The sequence below is a fragment of the Asterias amurensis genome, chromosome 18, assembly GCF_032118995.1.
Source record: "Asterias amurensis chromosome 18, ASM3211899v1".
NCBI classification, from domain to species: domain Eukaryota; kingdom Metazoa; phylum Echinodermata; class Asteroidea; order Forcipulatida; family Asteriidae; genus Asterias; species Asterias amurensis.
Window position 1 is genome coordinate 10,895,652 of NC_092665.1, and position 26,329 is coordinate 10,921,980.

Genomic DNA, 26,329 nt, shown 5'->3' on the forward strand with positions numbered 1-26,329 from the left:
GTTGCTGAGCACATCTGGCGTGTGCAGAGTGGGAAGGTTTTTTTTATTCTGGTTTAACAGAACACCAATGGTATGGAAAGTGTCTTTAGCCCCAGCTTCACGCAGTTTATCATTGTAATGTTTTTTTTTTGAAAGGTCCAACAGTTCATTATACTGTAGGTTTTGGGTGCGATAGGCATCCTTGTCAACCCTATAAGCCCACTTTTCCTCCACTTCCTTTCAAGCCTATGTTGCACCTGTTTCTCGGTTCTGATTTCCTCGGTATACCAAGGAGGTCTTGGTCGAAGTACTATAGCCCTAGTACTCATAGGCGCATGTTTTCTGGGCACTTCAGTAGACACATTGTTAAAATGCTGAAGCATTAGATATACAGTAGTACCCCTAGGCGATTTAGCATTAAGTTGAGCCTCCAGATCACACATTTCCCCCGAAAACTGGATCGTCAATTGAATTGGTGGGCTCTATCAAATACCGTATCGTGTTTAAACTGATATACACTTTATCGATTCGTGACATCATCCTTAAAGTCACCTGGAAGTGGTATTTTTTTTAAATAAAGCTTTTGTCACTAAAATATGTGTTTTTACGAGAGGAATGTGAATAAAAAGTTAACTAAGGTTTAAAATATTAGTTTTGATTGTATTTACAAATTTACGAGTAGGCCCCGACCCGAGAGGGCGCTGTTCGTGACGTATTTCAAGGCGCGATATTTGAAGAGAAAATTTGTAGTCAGGCCCCCGTACATTACGTCTGGGAACATGGCACATCAAAACAAATTTAGACACGATTTTACACACATACGTACATTGAAACTTGAACATGTTGAACGCCTAGTGGTTTTTACAAAAGCTGTTGCTGCTATTTTTATTTAACTATGAGACTTTTTAGTGACCAAATGGGTGGTAAGATGTGGGTCTGCCTACGTATTATTATAGAAATACGGCCACGGAGCAGACTGCATGCACGCACTATGGCTGCTGTATAATGTGCGGACGGTCACATAGGACCTGCACGCACGGTGAATCGCATGCAGTACCAAAACAAATCGTGTCACTTGGCAAAAGCTAAAAACATACCCTCAAAGTTCAAACTTACCCGAATTTGTTCACGTTTAGCAAATGCTCCTCTGGGTTCGTCACGTCTTTAAGATACCTTCTTCGATTTCCCACTAGCTGGAAAAAATTGTTGGGACGGCGTCGTGTTTAAGAATGGCTCTTCTCGTCATGTCAAATGAGTGGTGTATCCCGGATTCGAAGCACGACGGCTCGAAGTCTTCGCTGCATAGCGCTGAAAAAGACGTCGGACCGGACCACTTTGCTCTAGTTAATCTGACTTTCGCAGCCCACAACCGCCTATACTTGGGATCTGCAGTAAATAGATGAAGACTGACCCCATCTTTAGTTGTTTTGCTGCATCCAGCAGCAATACACCTGGTCGGCATTGCCGGAAAAATGCCAGAAAAAAACCTTTTTCGCAGCGTACAAACTCACGTCTTAGAATTACATGTACTTTTGCACGTGTGTTTATCTACGCATCGATGCAAAGTCTTCCTTTTCCTACGTCACAAAAGGGGTAGGCGGAGTCAACCCCCCAAGCACCTAATTAATTTTTTTAACATATAAATCGTGACAAACAGTTACTCAAAAAATTGTTTTATTGTTAATAAACATATACTCTTATGTTTAAAAGAAAAAAAATCCTATTTGCAGGTGCTTTTAAATTTAATCTGAATTACAATGTGTACGCAGACGACACTCAGTTATACATCACGTTTAAATCTCTATTAAATCATCTATTGCAAGACTTGAGAAATGCGTCAAGAGATTCGACGTTGGACACAACAAAACTTCCTGAAGTTAAATGATGATAAGACAGAGTTCCTTTTATTTGAGTCACGTCAGCAGTTAACTAGGGTTTCAGTGCCATACATCTCCATCGGTGATGCTCGGATAGCTCCCTCGCTGAAAGCTCGGAACTTGGGGGTTATTTTTGATTCATCGATGACACTTCAGCCACACATCAACAACATTGTTCGTTTATCATCATATCACATCATGAATATAGGTAAGTATCGCAAGTACTTGAACAAAAGTGCCACTGAATAGGTCATTCGCGCATTTGTTACTTCTCGTCTTGACAACGGCAATGCTCTTCTCTACAGTTTTCCTAACAACCAAATTTCCCGACTTCAACGGCTCCAAAATACTGCTGCCCGCATTGTGACACTGTCTAGAAAATCCTGTGTTATCACCCTTGTTCTAAAACAACTACACTGGCTCCCTATCTCTCAACGAATCATCTTCAAGCTGATGCTCATTGTCCACAAAGCTCTTAATGGCAAAGCTCCCCACTATATTTCTGAACCGCTTCAAGTTTACACTCCATCAAGGAATCTTCGATCAAGTTCCATGCTTCTCCTCATTGAACCCAAGTTTCGACACTCATGGGGTGACAGGTCTTTTTCTTCAGCCGCGCCACGCATCTGGAACTCTCTACCACTTAATCTTCGATCTTGTGTTTGTACCGCAAAATTCAAGTCTCTTCTCAAAACTTATCTTTTGTCATAGGTTTTCAATGACTAATGTAATTTTGTTGTTCCTGTTTTACTTTGGAACATGCACAAAAAACATTAATAATTTATTTGTTTCACTTTTTTCAGTGAGCAGTAGTTTCAACGCAATTTTCTGAATATTGTTTGAATGAATTATTTCTTTAAAAAAAAGTCATTGATATTTCATCAATTACTTTTTTTAAATGAAGTACATATTTTACGCACTGTATATCTATACCGACTATTACTTACAAACTTGATTCAATTTAAATCTTCCACTTCAAATCATTTGAAGGCTAAACAGATAAAGGGAAAATACAATGGTATATTTATAAGGGTGTATTCACGAATAACAAATCTTCAAACTTTAAGCATCAAAAACAATGATTTTCGTGTTTAATACAGCTCAAAATAGTAGCACACAAAGTGCACGTACATGACCGTTAATTTGTCAACTAAAGATCAGAGAAGAAACAGTTATCTTCCTCGAGCACAACCACATCAGTCACTTCGTGACGAGTCGCGTTGTTCAGCTGACAAACCGTCTTCCCTTGATGACCTTGCTTCATCAGCAGATTGAAGGAGCGACATCGGGGCTCTGATCGGCACGCTTTCCCGCACAACACCACACCATCAGCCCGTAGCTCCTTCATGACGTGACCGACCAGACACTGGGACTTGATGCGACCATCGGGACCGGTCTGAAGGCAGAAAGAGTGAGGGGTGATGTCAACTTGGAGCTCACAGATAGCAAAATCAACTCGGTTGCATCTTCTGTCTGTCCATAAACCACCATTACTTTTTTTCATAGCACCGCAATCCGTGGCAGGCTCGTTATTCTCTGGGTTATCTTCCTTCCAATTCTCATAGGTGTTAGACGCGTTCCTCAATGGACAGTTTTGCCATTCCCCAGCCTCCTGGTTGAAATAACAACCAATCCAGAGATTTTCAGTAGGCTAACTCCCGTTGAAAAACTCCAGGAACATCGACCAGATAAACGTTTGCTCTGTTTTTGAGTTCGGCACAGCTAGAGCTGCATCGTAATTGATGCAGGTATCATTTGCTTCAGTCCAGTTCATAGGTTTGGTTTTCAGAAAATAGCATGACTCGCCGTATCGCTGCCAGTCAGTAGGGCAGATAGCAGACAGAGCCGTATATGACCCAACAAGAAACAACAAAACAGCAGTGAGATACATCACAAAAGGGCACTACTATTTCTCTCAAGACAGGATATTTATATCCACCAGTACAATGCGAGAGAAAACTCCGAGAGAATATGAAATGTTTGCTCACTGTACTTTGGTTTTTTATCTAAACAGACTTGACACTACAGTATTGCAGTCAAAATACCAATGAAAGCAGCTCACGCATATAAGGCTCCGTTGTATCAACGAGGACGACACGTTATAATAATTACCTTTTCATCGATTCTGGACTTGGATTTCAATACCACCGTATCGATTAACCTTCCTCTGTTCCGCACGTTTTTACTAACAAGTATTAAAATCTCGAGCCCATGGTCTGCCATCGTGACCTTTAATCAGCAGAACCCTTACCGTGCAGTGTTGTGATTACTTATGACCTTTCTTCATAATACTGTCGATAATAGATGCATAAAGTAACTATAAACATAGAAGCAGCAAGGGTTTAATTACACATTTATAAATACCCCAGACAGTTTCGCTATTCCTATTGGTGGAGAGCGCGTCACGTAGGTGTGTATAAACCTTTGTTTATGACTATTAAAACGTGTTGAAACGTTGGCGTGACAAGCGAGCTTGCACCTGTTCTTATAAGACAGTTTCTACATTCATATTGGTCGAGAGCAACGGCTGAAACAGTTGTGGCCACATCACGCGTTACGCGCGACGCGCACAGCATTCCCTTATAAGGAGTTGTTTAACCGAGGGCGACGGAGAGCTTTACCATTTCATAGCAAGAGGGGTGTTATGTTGAAAGAAATCAGTGAATAATTATTTCTTTTGCATTTGTTTTACTTTTTGACCAACAAGTGTTGATGTTTTTGACCGAAAAGTTATTAACAAAAATGGGAATCCAAGTGTGTTTAATCGGTTTTCACCTAGTGGTTTAAACTCGTCCGGGCCTGGTTCTTGCTAATTTATCTCGTCTTTGTCTTCGTCTCGGTAATATTATTAAGAACCAGGCCTCGTTTGGATTAAACCACAAGTTGAAAACGTGACGATATTTTGCTGTACGTCGAAGCACGAAGGTCTACCTCCATCGTCGAAGGATTTGCCTGCTCCGTAAATCTATGCTGGTTGTTTATAATACATGGAAATACTGGATCCTTATGCTGCGTCATAGTAAAATGTTGCTGTAAACAAAGCACCAGTCTACTTTCAACATTGTGCGACAATGTCACGATGATTTGACAATTGCAACGTCTGGAAACACGTATTTGCTGGCCTTTTACCGCTGTTTTTCTTTCTTTTTTTCATTTTTCGCTAACGTGATACTTTGATGATTTTATTTTACAGCAACCGTTATCAAAAACATTATGATTCAACACCCCTAAATTGCGTAAACGGTGAGCCGGTGTGTCCCTTTAATCATAAATCGACATACGTACGTCGAAATAATACCTAGCGTGCCCACAACTTATTTATTACCTGTGGGTAACGTGCTTTGAACCTATGTCGAATGTACCTGACGTGTCCCGGTGTGGCGGTTTCAACTTTCCGCCGTGTTTAGTTTTGCGAATTACCAATAAATACGGTAATATTACGTCATGCGACGCCTGCGCACAGCAAGCGAAAGTAGTCAATTGTTAGTGCCATACTGAGTCCCGGAAAACTGAACACGGCCGAAGACTGAAACCGCCACACCGGACGACCACAGATTTTACTGAACGTGTTTCTAAAGAACAGCTACCGTATAACGGCGCAGTGACAGTGTTAATGTAAATCGGTTTGTACAAATTGGGTCCGCATGAGGATGCGACGATGTCAAGGCCCTGTCACACCTTGACGTTTTAGTCAGCGTACGCCGACGTGTGCGAATTTTAGCGAACACGCTGGCGTTCGTCAAATAAGTTATGGGTAAGTTTTGTATAAATAAGAGAACGCTGAAATACGTCATTGTCAGGCGAGGTCGTCGATAAATGTTGTGCATGCACACAAATTATCGACGTATGCCAGCGTGTGGCTCATTAGTTCCGCATGTTGTAGGTTATACGATCGTTGACACACGTTCACACACGTTACATGTACGTTAATCAAGTCGAGATAATGTCGATAATGGCGTACCCAAAACTTAGTTTTAACTTATGGGTAACGTGTTTTGAACTAATGTCAAACGTATTTTACGTGTTCCGGACGACCACACAACTTACTCAACGTGTTTCTAGCTTACAGCTACCGTATAACGGCGTATTTGGCGCGTTTATAGGAACCGTTTATAAACTGTGGGTTCGCAGGAGGTTTACCACGATGTCTAGTGCAGTTTTTATTTCAATCGTCGAGAGGCACCCTCTTGTGATCGTCGGCATACGCTGCCGCGCACTATGCAGTAGTTGGACTATCGTAGGAGTTGTGAACGCCGTGAACACGCAAGGCAATCGTTATGGAAACCCTCTTTGTATGTTTACGTATACGGTATGCATACGTGCAACTTGTTATGAATACGGTTCGTACACGCTCAAAGTAAAAAAAAAATCGTTAGTTCAACGTATGCTAACGTTTTAGAGATATATGCATTCATCGGCATACGCCGACTAAAACGTCAAGGTGTGACAGGGCCTTTAGGTGGAAAGTTAAAGGTAAGGGGGTCCCGTGGGAAGAGATATTGAAGCATATCTTCCTCAATACCGTTGACATTGTAAAGTCTTATCTACACTTCACTGCAAAATACACAATAATAACTCTTTCCCATACACGGAGTACGGAGGGATTTTGTTTAAACTTTCAGGAATGAAAGATCTGTCCGTCATCACAACATTTAGGAAAAAAATCAGAGGATGAACGATAATTTTTTTTACATTATATCGATGTTTATAGCCATTTTAGGGGTGACGTTTTGTAACAAAAATTCCGCCTGGACCCATTCATACACGTTGGCCGCAGCAATAACCAACGGAAAATTTCGGTAAAATGTTTAAGCATTTCATGTAAAACTAACCAGTTTAACAATTGAAAATGCTCTTACAATAAGTACTGTTATGTTTTCAGTGCTGCCAAGAGAGAATTTCAGCGGTATTCATGTTATCTTTTCTTGTTTAATATTGTCATCACCTATTTTTAAAATGGAGTGTACCCAAAACGCGCTAGCAAATAATTGCGCAATACCCCTTCCGCCCCCCCCCCCCAAATAGTAGGCATTTCATAAGGTTCTTTCGTATCCATTTGTGTTATTTCATTTAATAAAATATATTGTCTTTGACTTTAAGTTAACTTTTTTTCATCTATAAGGAAACAAAGGTAGTTTAGAATTAATTGTGTTTTCTGAGCCCGCTTTGGGTCCCAAATAAATGATTTTAATGAAAGGAACATCTTTGGCCTGATGTTTTGTAAAGCTTTGCAGCACAAGAATACAAAGTAATCATCAATCTGGCCTAGGCGTCAATAGTTGGACGACCTTGTCAAGGTGGAAAACCTTTAAAAATATACATGTTTCTCAAAAAGTGAACGAGCGTTATTCAGTGAAACATCATTAACTAATTAAAGATGCTATGTCAGATATTTTGCCCTAAACATTAAACATTGAGTGAATGGTATTTCAAAGATTATCACCCACTCTAGCGAAAACAAGTTTAACTTTTACTTTTCATGGTCAGGAACCACGACAAAAAACAATTAAAACGTTTCTTATAAAACACATAAGAATTGGTCACGTGATATGTTGTCGGGATCCCGACAAAAACTAATTTTCACTGCTACTAATAATTGGCGGACTTTTTCGAGCAATGGCTCAAATGAAAGCTTGTAACTTTCTCGACCCCCATCAAAATACCTTGATGGTTTGTATCTCAATTTTAAATGAAAAATGAATTTTAAATCAAAATATTTGGGTCAAATCGGCCAAAAATCTGACATAGCATCTTTAACAGTCATCCAAACGGTTTTAAAAAGATAAAAAAACTAACAATCATAACGCACCGTAACAAATTAATAGTTTCATCGCACTTTTTACCTCTTTAATTGTTCAAAAGTATAACAGGTTAAACAAAACATTAGGGTAATTTGAAGAGGCTACATTCGTTCGAGGACGCTATACGTGACAACATGCATAGTTATTTGGATTTCTTGTCTTCTTCTGTTCTGGTTGTAGCAAATTCAATGATTCTCTTTGAATTGTGTTCAGGCTCTGAGACACATTGTACAAAGTCTCAAACTGATGTTTTACATAAAGTTGTGTTTGGTCTTTTTAAAAGCTCAATTTTTATAAACCACTCTGGACGTCAGCCCGACACAGAAAAGACACAAAGAGTAAACTTGTAGCCGGATTGCGGGTAAAGTGTGGTCCGGGAGGTTTTTAGAGCGTACAACATAAATCGCCAGAAATAATCAATCGTTGGATGCCAGGCTTTATTAGACACTGCAGTAGATTTACGTTTTACACACATTTGACTTCGCCACTGGTTTTCTGGTTTATCCAGTCACAATAGTTTGATATCTTGGTGTAGACTCCAGGTTGCCCGACCTGTGCGCAGCTCCTACCCCAGCTAATAATACCGTCGAGCAGTACACCATCATGGTGGGAATCGGGTGCGAAGTTACTGACGATTGGTCCACCGCTGTCACCCTATTTAAAGAAATAAAGCCAATATTTATAAAGCAAAAGTAACGAGCGCTTGTGTTTTTTCTTCTTCTTTTTTAAATACTCTGATTGCGTTTCTGACTTAGGTCAAACAAATTGTATTACACAAAAAGTGATCATGCTGAGAAGACCACCATTAATAAAAACGATTTGGCTGAGACCATTTGGGTGAGACAAATTGACTGAAGCGAGACCAACCTCCAGCAAAACGGCGCTCTGATAACTGAGCTTACAAGAAAACTTAAGTCAATATCTTTGTCTGGTGGGGCCAACATGTATCGGTACGTTCGATATCTTCCCTGAGTCGACCCCACGTTGCTCACTCGGGTTAACCCGTGACAAGAGCTAATCGAACGACCGCACTCGCCCTTTCGTGGTGACGTCATGCACCTCGCGCACGGCCCCAAGTGACCCACTCGACACGCAGGGCACTTGGGGCTGACCAGGTGTGGCGGTTTCAACTTTCCGACGTGTTCAGTTTTCCGAATGACCAAGTACGGTTACATTACGTCATGCAACGCTTGCGCACAGCAAGCGAAAGAAGTCAATGGACCCTTCCCATGAAATATGTAATTTTCACATAGCGCGTGCGCACTAACATTTTGGTTGGCAAAATGAGTGAATATCGCGCTGTTTTGTACACGGCTAATGGCTGCGTGACGCAGGCGCAATTCGCGTCTGCTTAGTGCACAACTCTATGGCGTTTGCCAACCAACAGGGTCTGTGTGCGCATGCGTGAAGGTAGTTAGCATATTTCATGGGAAGGGTCCATTGTTATATGCTTTACTGAGTCCCGGAAAACTGAACACGGCGGAAGACTGAAACCGCCACACCGGTAAGCCCCTGGAATGACGTCAAAGCTATTCCAAAGTACCGGGGCAGACCAGGGTCAACCCAGGGAACTCATCGAACGCACCCTATGGTTAACATTGTTGTAGCTCGTGGCCAGTTTAATTGTATTGATGCAGCAACTGGCCTCGACTCGTACATTGTACTGTGTATTTACCCGGCAAGAGTCTTTAATTTCTCCTGGAGCACTAGCGCAGAACATGTTATCACTGATAACCGAGCTTCCGTATGCTATTTTACACTCTTCGTCACTGTCCTTAAAAAGAGTCACCTCTTGCAGCACATCTGGACGTACCCAGTTGATTGCTACATTATCCAAAAAAAGAAACAGTTTAATAGATGCTAACTTTGCAGCGGGATAAAAACATGTTTTTTTTTTTTTTTTTTTACCCACATGCACCGATACGTGTAGCACTGTATACTCAGTACTTACCCGAGTTATGTGAACAAAAATCACAGGCATATTACTTGGGTGGGATTCGAACCCACGACCTTTGCAATTCTAGGGAAGTGTCATACTAATAGGACTGGCTATAGCTATCGGGCAGTCTCGGCAACATCAGTGCATGGGTCCCAAACCTGCACTGTAGGATGTGGAAGATTAATCCTACATAACAACGCGTACGCTCACGAGGTCAACTTAATCATTTTATTTTGAGATTGTGGATACCGATGCTGCGCTGCGCATCAGACACTGTGTATTGTGTTCGTAAAGTGCGTGATGGATTTGTCTGCTACAATCCCGGCCAAAATGCTTGGGCCACCCTTTCCTAACGTTGTATTCAACAATTCCCTGTGCCCTTCCCATTCACATTCAAAACATTTGTCCCCCCCCCCCCGCTTGACTGTATTAAACTCAGATACAATCGGCAATTGGGAAAACAATCGGCAATTGAAACCAACATTGAAAGGGGGCAGGGGGCCCAACGAGATATGGCCGGGGTTGTAGGTTTGTTGTTATCAAGCGTCTGCAAAAAAATCCCCTATAGAATAAATCTCCAAAGACTCCAGTAAGATTGCTTTATGCATAAGTAAACTAACTTACGGTCAATGCTTCCCCAGCCACTAACGAGCATTTCCAATCCCGTCTTTGGCTCGCTTGAAGCGATGCTGATGGCTTGCACGTCGCTGTTGGTAGAGGCAGGTGTGTGCAGATGAAGCAAGGCGATGTCGTTATCCATTGAGTTGAAATCATATTGGCTATGTACAGTCCAAGTACCCCGGATAAACTGCTGATTCGGACCACCGTGTTGATAAATGTTATGATACCCAAGGCCAACGTAGTCTTTGGAACCATCTCCGTAAAGGCTAATTACAAAATAATAGACCGAATAAAAACAAAAACAAATAATGTACCATCGGTTTGGACCCTTTGCACCACCTTTCAGCACAGCTATATAGTTATGGGTAAATTTGAAGCGTACGAATGTATGCACTGCCTAAAACGGGTGCTGCATTGCCCCCTGACTAAAGAGTATCCAGGTAAAAATTCGGGTTTAAATCGGCATTGACGTGCGTCAAAATGCTTTGAAGTCATGGTTGAGAGTTTGAATCGCTGTACCTCAATGCTTCAACAAAGCGGCCTTACAAGTTGGAGCTCCCAACTATGACGTAACGTGAGTGATGACGTATCAGAGCTTTTCACGAATCTTTCAGAATAAAACCTAATAAGGGTATTCACAATTAAAATATTTTATCCTCATATGACTCGATTTCCTTGTTGATTGAAAACATTTAACATGAAGACGAGCAGAGTATGTTTGAAACGTCGGGACTAAACCGGCTATTTTCAGAGCCACCACTCCTTATAAGAGATTTTACCCATGGTTGTACCCGCAAGTTTACTATTAATATTCATATTTATAGTTACTTATTCTCCACACCATGCAAAGCTTCAAACACCATTTATTCTACATTAAGTTCAGCATGGAACACGACTTATCGTTTTCGCTCAAGTATGTCTTTAAAAATTTGGTTATTGCCGTAAAAGTAGTAAAGGAAGTCTCTGAATACTTACGCGCAGTGTGCAACGCTGACAACCCAGTTGGGATGAACTAAAGTACCAGCACAGAATTGTTTTTTAGAGGACATCATGATAGCTGCCTGGTAGGGTCGGCTGTGTGGGGTAGACTCATGACCACCAATAATGAGTGAACCCAAACAGCTGGGAATCAGCACAGCTTAAGAGAAATAAATATCAAATTAAATAGCAGATGAACGAGCAGTGTTGCAGAGTTAATTACAACCGCCTCGATCAGCCGTGAAATGGAAAGATGGTTTTGGGTTCCGGCTTTAGCTCAGTCCGTAGTAATGGAGCATAATGTCAACGCCTCAGTTTCGAAAAGACCCATTTTTCTTTTAAAAACAACGGTTACGTGACTCCAAGAAAATTAAATCTTGAGTAGAACCCAAGCCGGAGCCTTATACCGAATAAAGGTATTCGAAGGCCCGGTTCATACTTCCTGTGAATGCGAATGCGACGTGCTGAAATATTGAGAAACATTCTCAACGAAAACGGCGTTGCGACGTAACAACAATCTTAAAGTATTCCCTTTTGCATTCGCAGGATATATGAGCCAGGCTTAACCCCTACGGGTTTTTGGTTTTTCTCATCATATCTTTTGTAAATAATTACCAAATATTTACCATCCTTTGTAAGAGGCCAAGATCATTGAAACTTACACACTGTCTGCTATAAGGATCAAGCTCACGTAAATTGAACGGTCCCCAAAATGAAAGAAACTCACCAAGCGCAAAAAGAAGGCCCTTCATAATGACGGTTGCAAGGTGGTCGATCGTTCAGTTCGGCTAAAGTGAATAGACTACTAACCGTCAGCTCACTTATATAGACAAGATGTAACACGTGCGATTATGAAGATTTCGATTTAATCTCACACCAGTTAACCTTCGTTATCATCCTCAGAATGTTATCCAACATGTGGCACATTCACAGCCACACATTCTCTGGATACGCTATATAAATGTTTATTATTATTATTATTATTGTTCAAATGTCTCGCTACTGGTCCTTGCAAAGTTCCCAATGCTTTATCTTCGCCATTGTCAGCCCAGCCGCTCTTTTGACAGGAGTCAGCAACTTCTTTTGCTTTCAGCTCACACTAGACTGATGTGTTGCTAAACAGCTTTGTCAGCTTTGGTTTTGGTTGTGCAACAGCAACACATTCCTGAGTCTACACAACGGTATCCAACTACTGTTTTTGGATTTCCCAAAATACTTGTGGGGACTTGAACCTGTTTTTAAACTTGTTGAAGAAAATCAACAAATGCTTATTCCTGAAATATGTCAACTTAAGTTACTCGTTTAATCACCGAATACATAACCAGTTAGTCTCTGTGCGAGGGCAAACCTGACAACTCAATTTACCCGTTTTCATGAGGTATGTAACTTGTACGTTCAATAGCCGCTAAAAATATGAATAATCATTACATTATTGATAAGCCCTGTATAGAAATGGGGGAAATGAAAAACGCTTCTATGTAGTGGCATTTTCCATTTGAGTGAACCCTGCCTAAATTCGCTGCTCGTTGGCTCAACTCAATCAAGTTCCCCTTATTCACCAAACAATTCATTGCCATGCAGTGTAGAAAGTTTTAAAGTACAGCACAAAAAGGGTTGGTTTGTGGGGCATGTAATGCTTTTCATGTCTGTGTGTAGTTTCTGCTCGTTGAAAAGATTTTGTGTTGTTAGTCTTTTATTCGAATTTGGCTTTTTACCTTTTTTAACTTTGCTCTGTATCAAGAGTTTTTTTATAAATGTATGTGTTTGTAATTGCAGGGCATCTCTGAAAAAGAGCGTTTTACTGCGAGAATTACACAGGGTAAAACAACATTAGCATACAATTATAAAAATAGGCGAATCCATTGTTTCAATTTATTAGCAATCGATTGCAACCTAGAAACGCTTATCAGAATGTATTTTTTGCAGACTAGACAGTTTGTTATCAGTGTATGTTGATAACATAGATTCAGCCAAAACAGGTGCAAATTGCACAGTATTTCATAAAAGATATCAAATCAATGAAATTGTTGTGTCCCTTTTTAACAACTTGGATAGCAACTGATTGAACTCCAACCGAACCGTCTAATTCAGGTCAAAAAACAACTCTCCTCAGCCACATTACTTTAAGATTTGATAGCGTTGTTTTTGTACTTTATTGTATTCATGTATTTATTTATTTGTATGTATATACTTTTGTTTGCGTAAGCATCTAAGGACTTCAACCAAAAAGGGTTGTGTGGCGCTCCGTGCCCTAGTAGTATTGACCACCATGCTGCCATCCTGCTTGCTGATTGTTTGCCCTCAGTCGCTTTGGCAGGACATTTTATCCTCCCAAAATGTTGTCACTCATAAGGAGAAATTTCGCCTAACAGCACCCTAGCCTGAAACTCGGACGTAACAATTCGACGCTCATATATTGCCGAATACCATTCAGATATTGCCAGGGGTATATTTCGAATATGAATAGTCCTAACTAAGGACTAGGACTAGGAGATATTAACAACTTAACAAGGGTAGTCCTAAGTTAGGAAGAGTGACTCGTCCTAACTCGAAAAAAAGACTAGTCTTCACTCTTTGTGAGATCGACCCCAGATCCCCATTTGACCTTTGTCCTGCTTGTTGGTCTGAGCTATCATATTTAACTAACGCAATGGTCTAAAGCAGTAGTTAATTTATCTCGGGCGGTGGATGGTACATGATTAGTGGGATGATTGTGTCAGCCATAAGTTGGATAACGAAAACGCCTAAATTGAACTGGATGAGCCTGCGACCGTGATCTCCGACCCTTATCCCAAATGAATCTCCTCTATCCCATCTTACAAAGATTTGAAACTGCTTTGCTTATTATAGGTATGTGAAACTTTGACTTTAAATTGAATTGATGGGATCTACAATCAACAGCGCCACCAAGAGATAACACTGGGTATTGTCATTATTGTGAACGTGTAGTGTGAACGTGAATAACCACTCTTACTGCTGTACATTTGACTCCACTGGTCTTGTAATTCGACTAAGAACAATACTCTTAAATTCCAATGTTCTAGAAATTATTTACCTCAACAAAGGTAGGCCCAGCCGCTCTTTTTGTGACATTTTCATCAGGGTGACGGTGGTGGTCGGTTGGTTGTCCGTTGGTTAGCAACTTCGCTCCCAGCTAGCTCACAATGTGGTGTGTTGCTACACGGCATTGTTAGCGTTGGTTTCGGTTGTGCAACAAAAGCACATCCCGTCTACACCAATATGTCCACCTACTGTTTTTAGGATTTCCCAAAGACTGATGGGGACTTGTTACAGCTTTAAAGATGTGTTTAAAGCTGTGGAAGAAAGTCAACAGTTGCTTAATATTGAAATTATCAACTTAAGTCTCTCGTTTTATTATTACCAAGAAATATATAACCCGTTAGTCTCTTTGCAATGGCAACCAGACAACTTTATTTATACACTTTTTCGTTTGATATGTTGCAAAAAACACCTGCTAAGTATGAATATTCTTGTTTACTCTATTGATGAGCCCTCATCAAAAAGAAAATTAAAACCTCTGGACCGGCGACGGATCCTTCGAATGTCTGCCCTATCAGGTTTCAATGATACGTTTATATGCGCCTACCATGTTCGTAACGGGTAACGAAGAATCAGGGTTCCACATTCAAGGAAGGCAGCAGGCGCGCAAACCCAACACAGGGAAATAGTGAGAACGGGGCTTGAATCAAGTCTATCAGGGTTAAGTGCAAGGCTCTCCAAATCTCGGGTGGCATTAAGGTTCAGGTTTCGGGCTACATTTGGGTCCGGGCGACATTTGGGTACAGGTTTGGGGCTACATTTAGGTCCAAGGGGCCATTTAGGTACAGGTTTCGGGATACATTTGGGTCCAGGCGATATTTAGGTACAGGTTTGGGGCTTCAGTTAGGTCCGGGCGACATTAAGGTACATGTTTGGGGTTAAATTTAGGTCAGGGCGACATTGAGGTACAGGTTTGGGGCTACATTTAGGTCCGGGCGACATTTGGGTACAGGTTTGGGGCTATATTTAGGTTCGAGCTATATTTAAGTACAGGTTTGGTGCTACATTTAGGTTCGGCCGACATTTAGGTACAGGTTTGGTGCTACATTTAGGTCCGGCCGACATTTAGGTACAGGTTTGGGGCTACATTTAGGTCCGGGCAACATTTAGGTACAAGTTTGGGGCTACATTTAGGTCAGGCGGCATTTAGGTCCCCTCGCACCTCACGTCGTCTTGAAAAAGCACGGTAATTCCCAACGAGGGGGGGGGGGGGCGCAGAATCTTCCGAGGACAGAATTTCCTGAGATATTGGCATGACGTTTGTAATGATACAATACATGAATTGTATGATAAAAATGAATAATGATTGGCATGTCATTGTATCGAAGCAGCGTCATAACTACAACTGAACAAGTAACCCCAACGCACACTAACCATCCAACTCTTTGTTTAACATAGCTTTAAGTCCATGTTTTAACCGTATTGTTTTCTTAGAGAACATGCACTTTTCGTTCACAATCAGGGTTGATAATTCCGCCAGTTGTGCGTCCATTGTGGAGATAGTCCTGCACCGTTAAACTTGACAAGCGCTATTTAAAGGCAGTGGCATTATTGTTAATTACTCAACATAATTATTAGCATAAAACCTGACTTTGTAACAAGTAATGGGGAGAGGTTGATAGTATAAAACATTGTGACAAACGGCTCCCTCTGAAGTGCCATAGTTTTCTAGATAGAAGTAATTTTCCACGAATTTGATTTCGAGACCTCAGATTTAGCATTTGAGGTCTCGAAATCAACCAGCTAAACGCACACAACTTAGCGTGACAAGGGTGTTTTTTCTTTCATTATTTTCTCGCAACTTCGAAAATCGATTGAGCTCAAATTTGTACAGGTTTGTTATTTTATGCATATGTTGAGATACACCAAGTGAGAAGACAGGTCTTAGACAGTTACCTCTAGTGTCCACTGTCTTTAAGCACTCTTTTGGATGTCATTACAATTTTAGGTATTAATGCGCATTGATCAAAGAATGCATCATTGTGACAAAAAAAATAACGATACGTCCTTATACATATGCATAAAATAATAAACCTGTGAAAATTCGAGCTCGATTGGTCGTCGGAGTTGCGAGATAACTATGAAAGAAAAAAACACACGAAGTTGTGTGCTTTGATGCTTGATTTCGAGACCTCAAATTCGTGGAATATCCTCTTTTTTCGGAAACTATGTCACTTGAGAGGGAGCCGTTTCTCACAATGTTTTATACTATCAACCTCTCCCCATTACTCGTTACCAAGAAATGTTTTATGCTGATAATTATTTTAAGTAATTACCAATAGTGTCCACTGCCTTTAACCAGTCACCCAAACAGGTTTTCTTTAAGTAATAACAATCACACACCGTAACCAAACATTTATTTTCATCGCACTTTGTACCAGGTTTATTGTTCAAAAGTATTACAGTTTAAATAAAATATTAGGGTAATTTGGAGTTTTGACTTTTCAATGTTAAAGGTTACATTTTTCCATTTCAGGACGATGTACGTTGCAGCATGCACTGTTAATTGGGTTTGTGTTTCTTGTTCTACTCCTGTTTTTCTTGTACGGTACCGTTGTAGAAAATGTAAAACTCCTTAAATTGTGCTCTTGCTCTGTGACACAATGTTCGTATTAAATAATATACTCCAATTATTTTATGGATTATTTTGAAAATTGCACATTCATTCGAAAAATAAAAGATAGTTTTAATTATCTCCACAAGTCTACCGCTAATCTAAACAGCTTCTTGCGTCTACTTGGTCTCCCTGTTTTAATATATCATAGTAAACTGAAACACGGTACAGTTAGTTATTATCTAAAATAAAAACTCCCGTGTTGGGATCGATATGGGTTTCATGGACTCTGACCTAGTTGACCAGAAATCTAAGTCAAAAAAACCCAGAAAATGGTCATAGTGAAATGGTCATAAGGGTCTGAGCTAAAAATCCTTTTTATAACCACCGTCTGAGTCAGCCTGCGGTAAATTTTGGTCCTGGAGGTTTAATTAAGCGACGGTGCAACTTAATTCACCACAAATAATCAGTGAGTAAAGAAATATCAGGCTGTTTTAGACAGCATTGAATTTATATTTTACACACATTTGACTTCGCCACCTGTTTTCTGGTAAATCCAGTCACAATAGTTTGATATCTTGGTGTAGACTCCAGGATGCGAGGCTTTTGCACAGCCGTAGCCCCAACTAATAATACCGTCTAGCTGCACACCTGCCTGATGGGAGTCGGCGGCGAAGTTACTGACGATTGGTCCACCGCTGTCACCCTGTTTAAATAAATTATAACACAATTAGCCTGTTGTCCCCGAAGACTCTGCGTGGCTGTTTTGTTCTTTAATGCGTTTCTGAATTAGCTCAAACAAATCGCAATAACACATAAATAATGCTCAGGCAGAAAAATCACAAGCAAAAACCACGATTTGGGTTTGAACAAAGACAAAATAATACACTAAAGTGAGACTTAAACCAACGAACTACGGACCAACGTATCGTTGCAATGCCAACTGAGCTGTCCCGCCAAATGAGGGCGGTCTCCGTATTAGTAAATATCTTTGTTTGGGGTCCAGCAATTATACATGAACAACTTTGTTGTGTTCCGTGTTAAGCTTAGTAACAATATTATTGTATGCTGCAACAATACACCGATCCATAAGGCTCCACCCACGGCGCACGTGTGAGCAAGAACACGTGAGCCTCTCAAAATGCAAGTCTGCACTACTCTTCTACGCGCGCCAATACTACGCACATGTCGGACCTTGTCGGACTTTTGGTCGTGCATTGGGTTGTGATTGGTCAATGCGCAATGTGGCGGAGCTTAATGGATCGGTCTATTGGACTCGACCGGTACGTTGAATTATTTACCCGGCAGGAGTCTTTAGTTCCTCCTTGAACACTAGCACAGAACATGTTATCACTAATAACAGTGCTTCCATAGGCGTTTTTACAATCCTCGGGACTGTTCTTAAAAAGAATTGCCTCTTGCAGCTTGTCTGGGCGTTCCCAGATAGATGCTACAACATTCAAAAGAGAAAACAGAAAATAAAAGCATTATACCAATTCAAAGGAAGTATTGTTTAATTATGTTGGTGACACAAAGATGCGTGTGCATTAAAGGAACACGTTGCCTTGGATTGGTCGAGTTGGTCTTTGAAAAGCGTCTGTAACCGTTTGTTATAAAATGCATATAGGTGGAAAGATGTTGTGAAAGTAGGATACAATGATCCACACAAACATGCCTTGAATTTGCACTCAGCGCATAAATAAACCGTGTGTCGCATGGGATTCAAGTGACTCAGTATGCAGTCGAAAGGACGAGAGTGTCTGAATCCTCAATACACTATAGACGCCTCAATAGTAGCAAGGACAACGACGTCGCAGTTTTGCGCCGTTTTGGTACCGTTGCGGCATCCTTTTTGAGTTAAAGACATATACGTGAAGCTGTAAAGGTCACATTTTAAGTTATCTTTGTCCAATACTTGCGAAAGTATTTAAAGTTTTTCTTTAAAAATTACAATTTCTAGGAAATCAAAATTCTTTCAAAAACTCGTACGTTCTCGGGGTCAACTTACACGGTGAATTGAGGCTACTAGATACCAATGCAACGGATTTGTCTGATAAGCTTATTGCCGTCTAGCCTCTCAAAAGAGTCACAGTGGACTAAATCTCCAAATACTCTACTAAAGTGAGATTGCTTTCGCGGGAGTAAATAAACTTACGGTGAGTGCTTCCCCAGCCGCTAACGAGTAGTTCAGTCCCCGTCTTGGGCTCGCTGGAAGCAATGCCGATGGCTTGAACGTCGCTGTTCATAGAAGCGGGTGTGTCAAGATGAATCAAGGCGATGTCGTTATCCATTGAGTGACTGCCTTGACCGTATTGGCTGTGTATTATCCAAGTACCTTGGATAAACTGCTGGTTCGGACCATCGTGTTGCTTAATATTATGGTACCCGAGGCCAACGTGACCTTTGGAACCATCTCCAAAAAGTCTGTAAGGAATGAAACAGTTTAACAAAACAAAACAAAAGGTGTAAAACCAGCTTTGTCTCCATTGCACAACCTTTACACACACAGCTACTTAGTTTTTAGGGAGTTGCTGCGGGAGTTTATGCATCACCCAAACCACGTAATGCAGTGTTGACACTTGCATTGACCGTGTTGAAGAGTATCCAAGTAGGCAAATTGTTAATTCGGCATTGTCTTCGTTTAAAGATGTGGAGTTTTCTGGCGGTGTATATTTGAATATTATCATAAATTGTTCGAGGGTTTCTGAGGTCCCGCTTTCATTTTTTTAATGTTCCAAAAGGTTTCTTGATGGTGCCGTAGTTACGATAGTTTCAATAATTTGGTGTAAAAGATCCCATACACAACAAGGCGACACAATCGAAGTCTGAGTACAGCCCGGTAAGTTTTACGTTTTTAATACATTGGTTCAACTGGCATTGATCTTTCCTTAAGTTTAATTTGTATATGTACACATTTTTTATTTCATCTTAATATTGTATTTGTTATTATATTACTACCCCCTCCATTTTAACTCGTATTGGTGTTTCTGCCTATTACTGACAATTTAAGGGTCTATGTTCTTTTTAGTTGTTTTTAATGCACTTTTTTCAAACAAAAAACACAATGTTCATGGATTTACATTGAGCTTCCTCGGTTTGGGGATGGTGATGGTGGAGGGCTTCCTTTGGATTGTTGCTTGCTGGTGTGCTGTGGTTTTTTGGGGGGATGAGTGGGGCAATGTCGCAGAGTTAATTTCCGTCTCAGTTTTGGCGTGAAGGGGCGTATGAGCCAGTTATGGGATGTTTTGGGATGGTCTTTATACGCCAAGCTAAGGTAGTTGTGATATTCCGCGAATTAGATATTGACACGGAAACGCTTAAACCGGGCATTGCATCTTGAATCAGACATATTTTTAGACGTGGACTTACGAAGTGACGTCATGTGAAGTAGTACACAACACGGTGTAACGTTAGCCTAAATAGCAAACAAAATTACTAATTTTTCAAAACATGAACTTGTGAAACAAACGATCACCAAGTTCATTTTCGTGATAGTTCATGATCCTGCCTTAAAATACTAAGTAATCGCTGTAATGACTATCGAAATCTATGAAACTAATTACCGTATTTATAACGCGCCTTTTGCCAAAGGATACATACGCGCCAGGTATTAATACTGCAAGGAGTGGGACGAGGTTTGTATTATAAGACCTAATCCTTAGCACTATATGGTTTACAAGGTGCTGTGGCGCAATATACTGCCAATCCAGTCAGGAACACCGGGGCGAACCCCTTTTCTTTTTCGATAAGTGCACTGGGTTCTTTTACATGCGTTTACACGACACATGGGATAGGACCAGTGGCTTTACGTCCCAACCGAAGGGCGAAGCAATGGTGAAGTGTGTTGCTTAAAAAAGACACAAGGGTCACGGCTTGGTCGAACCCACACTCCGCTGATCAGAAACACCCGAATTTGAATACGGTGCTCTTACCGCTCGGCCAAGACACTTCCACAATGAATACTTACGAACATTGTGCGCCGCTGATAACCCAATTTGGATGCACTAAAGTACCTCCACAGAAGAAATTTTTAGTTGACTGCAAGATGGCTACCTGGTAAGGTCGGCTGTGTGCGACAGACTCATGTCCACCCACAATGAGGGAACCCAAACAGCTTGGGATCAGCACAGCTAAAGAGAAATAAATGACAAGTTAAATAAACAAAAGTCGATGAAATGTGCAGACTCCAGCGAAAAACAGGGCTTTGACGTTACAATCCGTTAAGCAATCACAGTATAAATACAAAAGATTTACCATCCATTTCAAGAGGAAAGGACTACTGGAATACGCTGTCTGCTTTATAAGTATAACAATTAAGCTCACGTAGAGTGTACGGTCTTTAAAAGGAAAGAAACTCACCGAGCGCAAGAAGAAGTCCCTTCATGGTGACGGTTTGCAAAGTGGTTGATCATTCGACTGAAGTGAAGGAATGCAAACCACGGCTCGCTTTTATAGACAAGGCGTTCATGATGACGTCTGTCGTGGTTATGAAGAACAATGTTTAATCACACACCTTTTAACCTTCTTATTTCTTATCATCATCAAAATGTTATCTAACATGTGGCACGTTCACAGCCACACGCTGTTTGTATAATTATACGAGTTAGAGAATCGTATCTGGGTTGGAAATTATTAGAGTAACGTACTAGTTTCCTATCTTTAATGCTTTTAAAACATTTTGCTGAATGTGTCTTCGTGTTCTTTGCAGCACGTATAATTTGTACAATTTGATCCCTGTGTATACATGGTCACAGTGTCGTTGGTGGTAATGGTCTCGCCAACCTTTATCTCTGCAATGGACCTTTACGCACAGCGCTTGAACAGTATCGGGCCCTTTATTTGCATGTTGATCAAGTGCCCGTGTGTCACGGCCCACTGGTAAAAGCCAAGTGTCCGGTAGTAAATTTAGTGAGCGCAGTTTCCAAACTGGTAGAAGCTAGAGTTCAAGCTAATTAATTCAACCATCAGTAATGGTGACGTTCCATTTCCTGTGAACAAATAATCGGCGGAGTTACACTTCAAAGTTTAATGGCGTCTGTGGCCAATTGTTGGCACAAAAGTAATTTGTTAATGTAACTTCGTAGTTATTAAAATCTTAGTTATTAAAATGGCGCAAATAGATTGAAACTACACAAACAGACTCAATTAGCTGATGTTATCTGCACCGTATCTTGTTTCCACAAACAGTAACAAACTGTTATCACCTGTGAGAACATGTACAACAAACGCACCTGTTTCCATAATTGCGGAGGTACTTAAGTCACCTGGAAGTGGTATTTTGTCAAAATAAAGCTTTTGTCGTTAAAATAATTGTGTTTTGATGAGTGGAATATGAAAAAACAACTAACTAAAGTTCTAATAAATTAGTTTCCATGTTATTTACAATTTTAAAAGTAGACCCGACCCGAGAGTGCACTGTTCGTGACGTCAATCGAGGCGCGATATTCGAGAGAAAATGTGTAGTCTGGCCCCGTACACTACGTCTGGGTACCTAATCGGTATGATACCTACATACTGAACTACGGTCGCGGAGCAGCAGACAGCAACCACTGTATGGCTACTGTGCGGACGGTCCACTCGGGTTACCAAGCACGGTGATAGTGACGCTTGGTGCAAGCTAAAAACATGCCTTGAAAGTTTAAACAATACCCACATTTTTTGACGTTAGGCAATACACCTAGTTGACATTGCCGGAAAAATGAAAGAAAAAACTGTTGTTTTCGAAACGTACAATCTGACGAGTAGGACTTGCATGTACTTACGCGTACGTGTGTTCGATGTTCGATCGGGGCAAAGTCTGCCTCGATTAACGTCACAAAAGGGGATAGGCGGAGTCACATATAAATTGTTACAACACTTACTCAAAAAAATATTTTATTGTTCATAACATGCACTCTGATGTTTGAAGAAAAACAAATATATTTCTACCATAGTGAGTTTAAGTTCACAGTTACTGGGTTGTCAGCGCCGTGCAATGCTCTTAGGTACTCAAACTACTTCGATACTTATTTTTTAATAAATATAGCTTTGGGTTCCACTTTAATTGGATAGCAGAAAATTTTCTTGACGTTACTCTAGGCACCTTTAATACTGGGGTTTGAAATTGCTTATTATCTGTTGGGGAAACCTGTTCCGTATGTTTAATTTGGGGGCTGTCGAATATAGAGTGCCACCAAGAGTTTAATCTAGAAGTTATCGTTATTGTAAGATAGGTGGGTGAAGTCAAAATGTGAAATCAGTGCCCATCTTGAGTGAACGTAAAAATGTATCTTTAGGGACTGGATTGTGGTTGTAAATTAGTACTCCATGCTGACTAAACCTAGAAGGGCTAGATAATTTTTTAGAATACCGATTTACCGAAATTAATCTCGGTGGGAGGTAGTGTAACGACACTTGTTCTAAAGGATAACGATCTCCATGGTATTAAGGGGGACCAGATAACTCAAGTTTCTTCCTCGAAGGAATTGCATCTTTACGCGTGTGGTTTACAGAGTGATGATATTAGGTCAGTTTTCTCCATCGTGGCTGCTGCTGGTAGTGTAACGACACTTGTTCTAAGGGATAACGATCTCCATTGTATTAAGGGGGACCAGATAAGTCCTGTTTCTTCCTTGAAGAAATTGTATCTAGGTAAGTGTGATATACAGAGTGATGATATTGGGTCAGTTTTCTCCATGGTGGCTGCTGCAGGTAGTGTAACGACACTTGTTCTAATGGATAACGATCTCCATGGTATTAAGGGGGACCAGATTACTGCTGTTTCTTCCTTGAAGGAATTGCAACTTTACTCGTGTGGTTTACAGAGTGATGATGTTGGGTCAGTTTTCTCCATCGTGGCTGCTGCAGGTAGCGTAACGACACTTGTTCTAATGGATAACGATCTCCATGGTATTAAGGGGGACCAGATTACTGCTGTTTCTTCCTTGAAGGAATTGCATCTTTACGCGTGTGGTTTACAGAGTGATGATATTGGGTCAGTTTTCCCCATCGTGGCTGCTGCAGGTAGTGTAACGACACTTGTTCTAAGGGATAACGATTTCCATGGTATTAAGGGGGACCAGACTACTGCTGTTTCTTCCTTGAATGAATTGTTTCTGAACGCTTGTGGCTTAAAGAGTGATGATATTGGGTCAGTTTTCCCCATCGTGGCTGCTGCAGGTAGTGTAACGGAACTTGTTCTAATGGATAACGATCTCCATCGTATTAAGGGGGACCAGATAAGTCCTGTTTCTTCCTTGAATGAATTGCAACTAGTGAAGTGTGATATACAGAGTGACGATGTTGGGTCAGTTTTCTCCATCGTGGCTGCTGCTGGTAGTGTAACGAGACTTGTTCTAGAGGATAACGATCTCCATGGTATTAAGGGGGACCAGATAAGTCCTGTTTCTTCCTTGAATGAATTGCAACTAGTAAAGTGTGATATACAGAGTGATGATATTGGGTCAGTTTTCTCCATCGTGGCTGCTGCTGGTAGTGTAACGACACTTGTTCTAAGGGATAACGATCTCCATGGTATTAAGGGGGACCAGACTACTGCTGTTTCTTCCTTGAAGAAATTGCATCTTTACGCGTGTGGTTAACAGAGTGATGATGTGGGGTCAGTTTTCTCCATCGTGGCTGCTGCAGTAGTGTAACGACACTTGTTCTAAAGGATAACGATCTCCATGGTATTAAGGGTGACCAGATTACTGCTGTTTCTTCCTTGAATGTTTTGTTTCTAAACGCTTGTGGCTTAAAGAGTGGTGATATTGGGTCAGTTTTCTCCATCGTGGCTGCTGCAGGTAGTGTAACGACACTTGTTCTAAAGGATTACGATCTCCATGGTATTAAGGGGTACCAGATAAATCCTGTTTCTTCCTTGAAGGAATCGCAACTAGTGAAGTGTGATATGCAGAGTGATGATATTCGTGTCTGCTGCAGGTAGTGTAACGAAACTTGTTCTAAAGGATAACGATCTCCATGGTGCTTTGGAGACCGGGGACCAGATAGGTCCTGTTTCTTCCTTGGAGATCTTGGATTTGGCTGATTGTGGTCTGCAGAATGATGACTTCAGGGCATTTTCTCTTGCCCTGAATATGCGAATCAATGGTTCCGCTCTTTTAAGACCAACGGCCACTCACTCCAAAACTTCACATAATCCACACTCCAAAAAGGAACAAGAAGTGTAACATTTCGTAACAGTTTGCTGTGTAAAACTGCTGGGTACAAACTTTTTGTACATTTGCCATTTCATGTTCTCAGTAACAAAACGACATTTTTTTGTTGTACCCCTCACTCGTTTTATATACAAGGAATATGTAAAACAGTACCCAAAATCGTGTAGGAAATCAAAGCTTCACATCGAGATTTGTATAACTTAAGAAGTGGGTATCAAAGGATGTGGGTACTTTTTCAAAGTATTCATAGATTTTCATTAAACTTACAGGGTTTGAAGATAATCATAGTGGAAAGCTTCCCTTCAAATATAACTAACTGAGGTTCTGTGTTTTTCTAGAAATGTGTAAAACAAGTGACAAAGTTATGTTCGTCTTAAGTGAGACGGAAATTATTTTAGCATGTAAATCCCCATTATCCAGTTATGGTTATACCAAAAACACAGCATAACTGGTTAATATGCTTTTTTTCATGCTGAAACTGAGACGAAAATTATTTGTTTTACTCATTTCTCAAAAACTACAGCACCTCAAAGTACAATTTTAAGGGAAGCTTCTATTATCATAGTCTTCGAACTGTGTAAGTTTAATGTAAATCTGTGGACATTTTGTTTTGTGTTAGGAAAAAAGTACATAGACCCTTTAATAGCAAAATAATGTGAACCTCGAATACTGTAACTAAAAACGATGCAAATTGCTCGACATGGGAACATTTTTCCCATTTTGCAGAAATGTGCTCCATATACACTCGTGCACGTCAAAAATCACAACCAAAGGCTGGTGGACGTTATGCTGACAGTACAGGGCGTTGATGTTTGATGTTCATGGATCCAAAGTTGTGATTATACAGAATTGACAACTGGAGCAATGTTCGCAGCCTCTGATCCATTTACATACTGCACATTAATTTACAAAAATCAACAACACAATAAGAATCTATAAATATTTGTGGTTATAATGACCATGAGTTGATATTATTGCAATATCATGATCAAATAAAATGTTTAAAACTACGGAGATATAGTTTGGTATCCTCACCTGTTGAAGATTGTGCAGGAGGTGACCGCCGCGCATCCTCAGCGGGGAGAGATTCAACCAAAGGCAGTGGACACTATTGGTAATTATTATTACTCAACCTAATTAGAAGGATAAAACCTTACTTGGTAATGAGTAATGGAGAGCTGTAGTATAAAACATTGTGAGAAACGGCTCCCTCCGAAGTACTGTAATTTTCGAGAAAGAAGTACTTTTTTACGAATTTGATTTCGAGACCTCGGATTTAGAATTTGAGGTCTGCAAATCAAGCATCTGAAAGCACACAGCTTCGTGTGACAAGGGTGTTTCTTCTGTCATTATTATCTCGCAAC

The 26,329-nt window shown here is 40.6% G+C and overlaps 2 protein-coding genes and 1 pseudogene across 2 annotated transcripts; all 3 read right to left on the bottom strand.

The window, feature by feature from the left end:
* Window positions 1-3,006: 3,006 nt before the first annotated feature.
* On the bottom strand, window positions 3,007-3,747 carry LOC139951004 (C-type lectin lectoxin-Lio3-like; annotated as a pseudogene).
* Window positions 3,748-7,466: 3,719 nt separating this feature from the next.
* On the bottom strand, window positions 7,467-11,982 carry LOC139950784 (trypsin-like). Its single transcript, XM_071949592.1, has 5 exons — window positions 11,923-11,982; window positions 11,193-11,355; window positions 10,221-10,483; window positions 9,333-9,481; window positions 7,467-8,311 (listed from the first exon to the last, which is right to left on the bottom strand). Exons 1-5 carry the CDS (start codon window positions 11,945-11,947, stop codon window positions 8,123-8,125), a joined length of 789 nt encoding a protein of 262 aa, XP_071805693.1. The 5' UTR covers window positions 11,948-11,982; the 3' UTR covers window positions 7,467-8,122.
* A 5,225-nt stretch (window positions 11,983-17,207) lies between these two features.
* Window positions 17,208-21,217, bottom strand: LOC139950850 (trypsin-2-like). Its single transcript, XM_071949683.1, has 5 exons — window positions 21,169-21,217; window positions 20,777-20,939; window positions 18,965-19,233; window positions 18,111-18,259; window positions 17,208-17,515 (listed from the first exon to the last, which is right to left on the bottom strand). Exons 1-5 carry the CDS (start codon window positions 21,191-21,193, stop codon window positions 17,327-17,329), a joined length of 795 nt encoding a protein of 264 aa, XP_071805784.1. The 5' UTR covers window positions 21,194-21,217; the 3' UTR covers window positions 17,208-17,326.
* Between the last annotated feature and the right edge of the window lie 5,112 nt (window positions 21,218-26,329).

Excerpts from the sequence above, each read along its gene's own strand:
- LOC139950784 (XM_071949592.1), bottom strand. The coding sequence starts at position 11,947 with ATGAAGGGCCTTCTTTTTGCGCTTG. Across the intron at positions 11,356-11,922 it reads GGGCCTTCTTTTTGCGCTTG|CTGTGCTGATTCCCAGCTGT; the intron begins GTGAGTTTCTTT and ends ATTTCTCTTAAG. Across the intron at positions 8,312-9,332 it reads AAATTAAAGACTCTTGCCGG|GGTGACAGCGGTGGACCAAT; the intron begins GTAAATACACAG and ends TTCTTTAAATAG.
- LOC139950850 (XM_071949683.1), bottom strand. The coding sequence starts at position 21,193 with ATGAAGGGACTTCTTCTTGCGCTCG. Across the intron at positions 20,940-21,168 it reads GGGACTTCTTCTTGCGCTCG|CTGTGCTGATCCCAAGCTGT; the intron begins GTGAGTTTCTTT and ends ATTTCTCTTTAG. Across the intron at positions 19,234-20,776 it reads ATCAGCGGCGCACAATGTTC|ACTTTTTGGAGATGGTTCCA; the intron begins GTAAGTATTCAT and ends CATTCCTTACAG.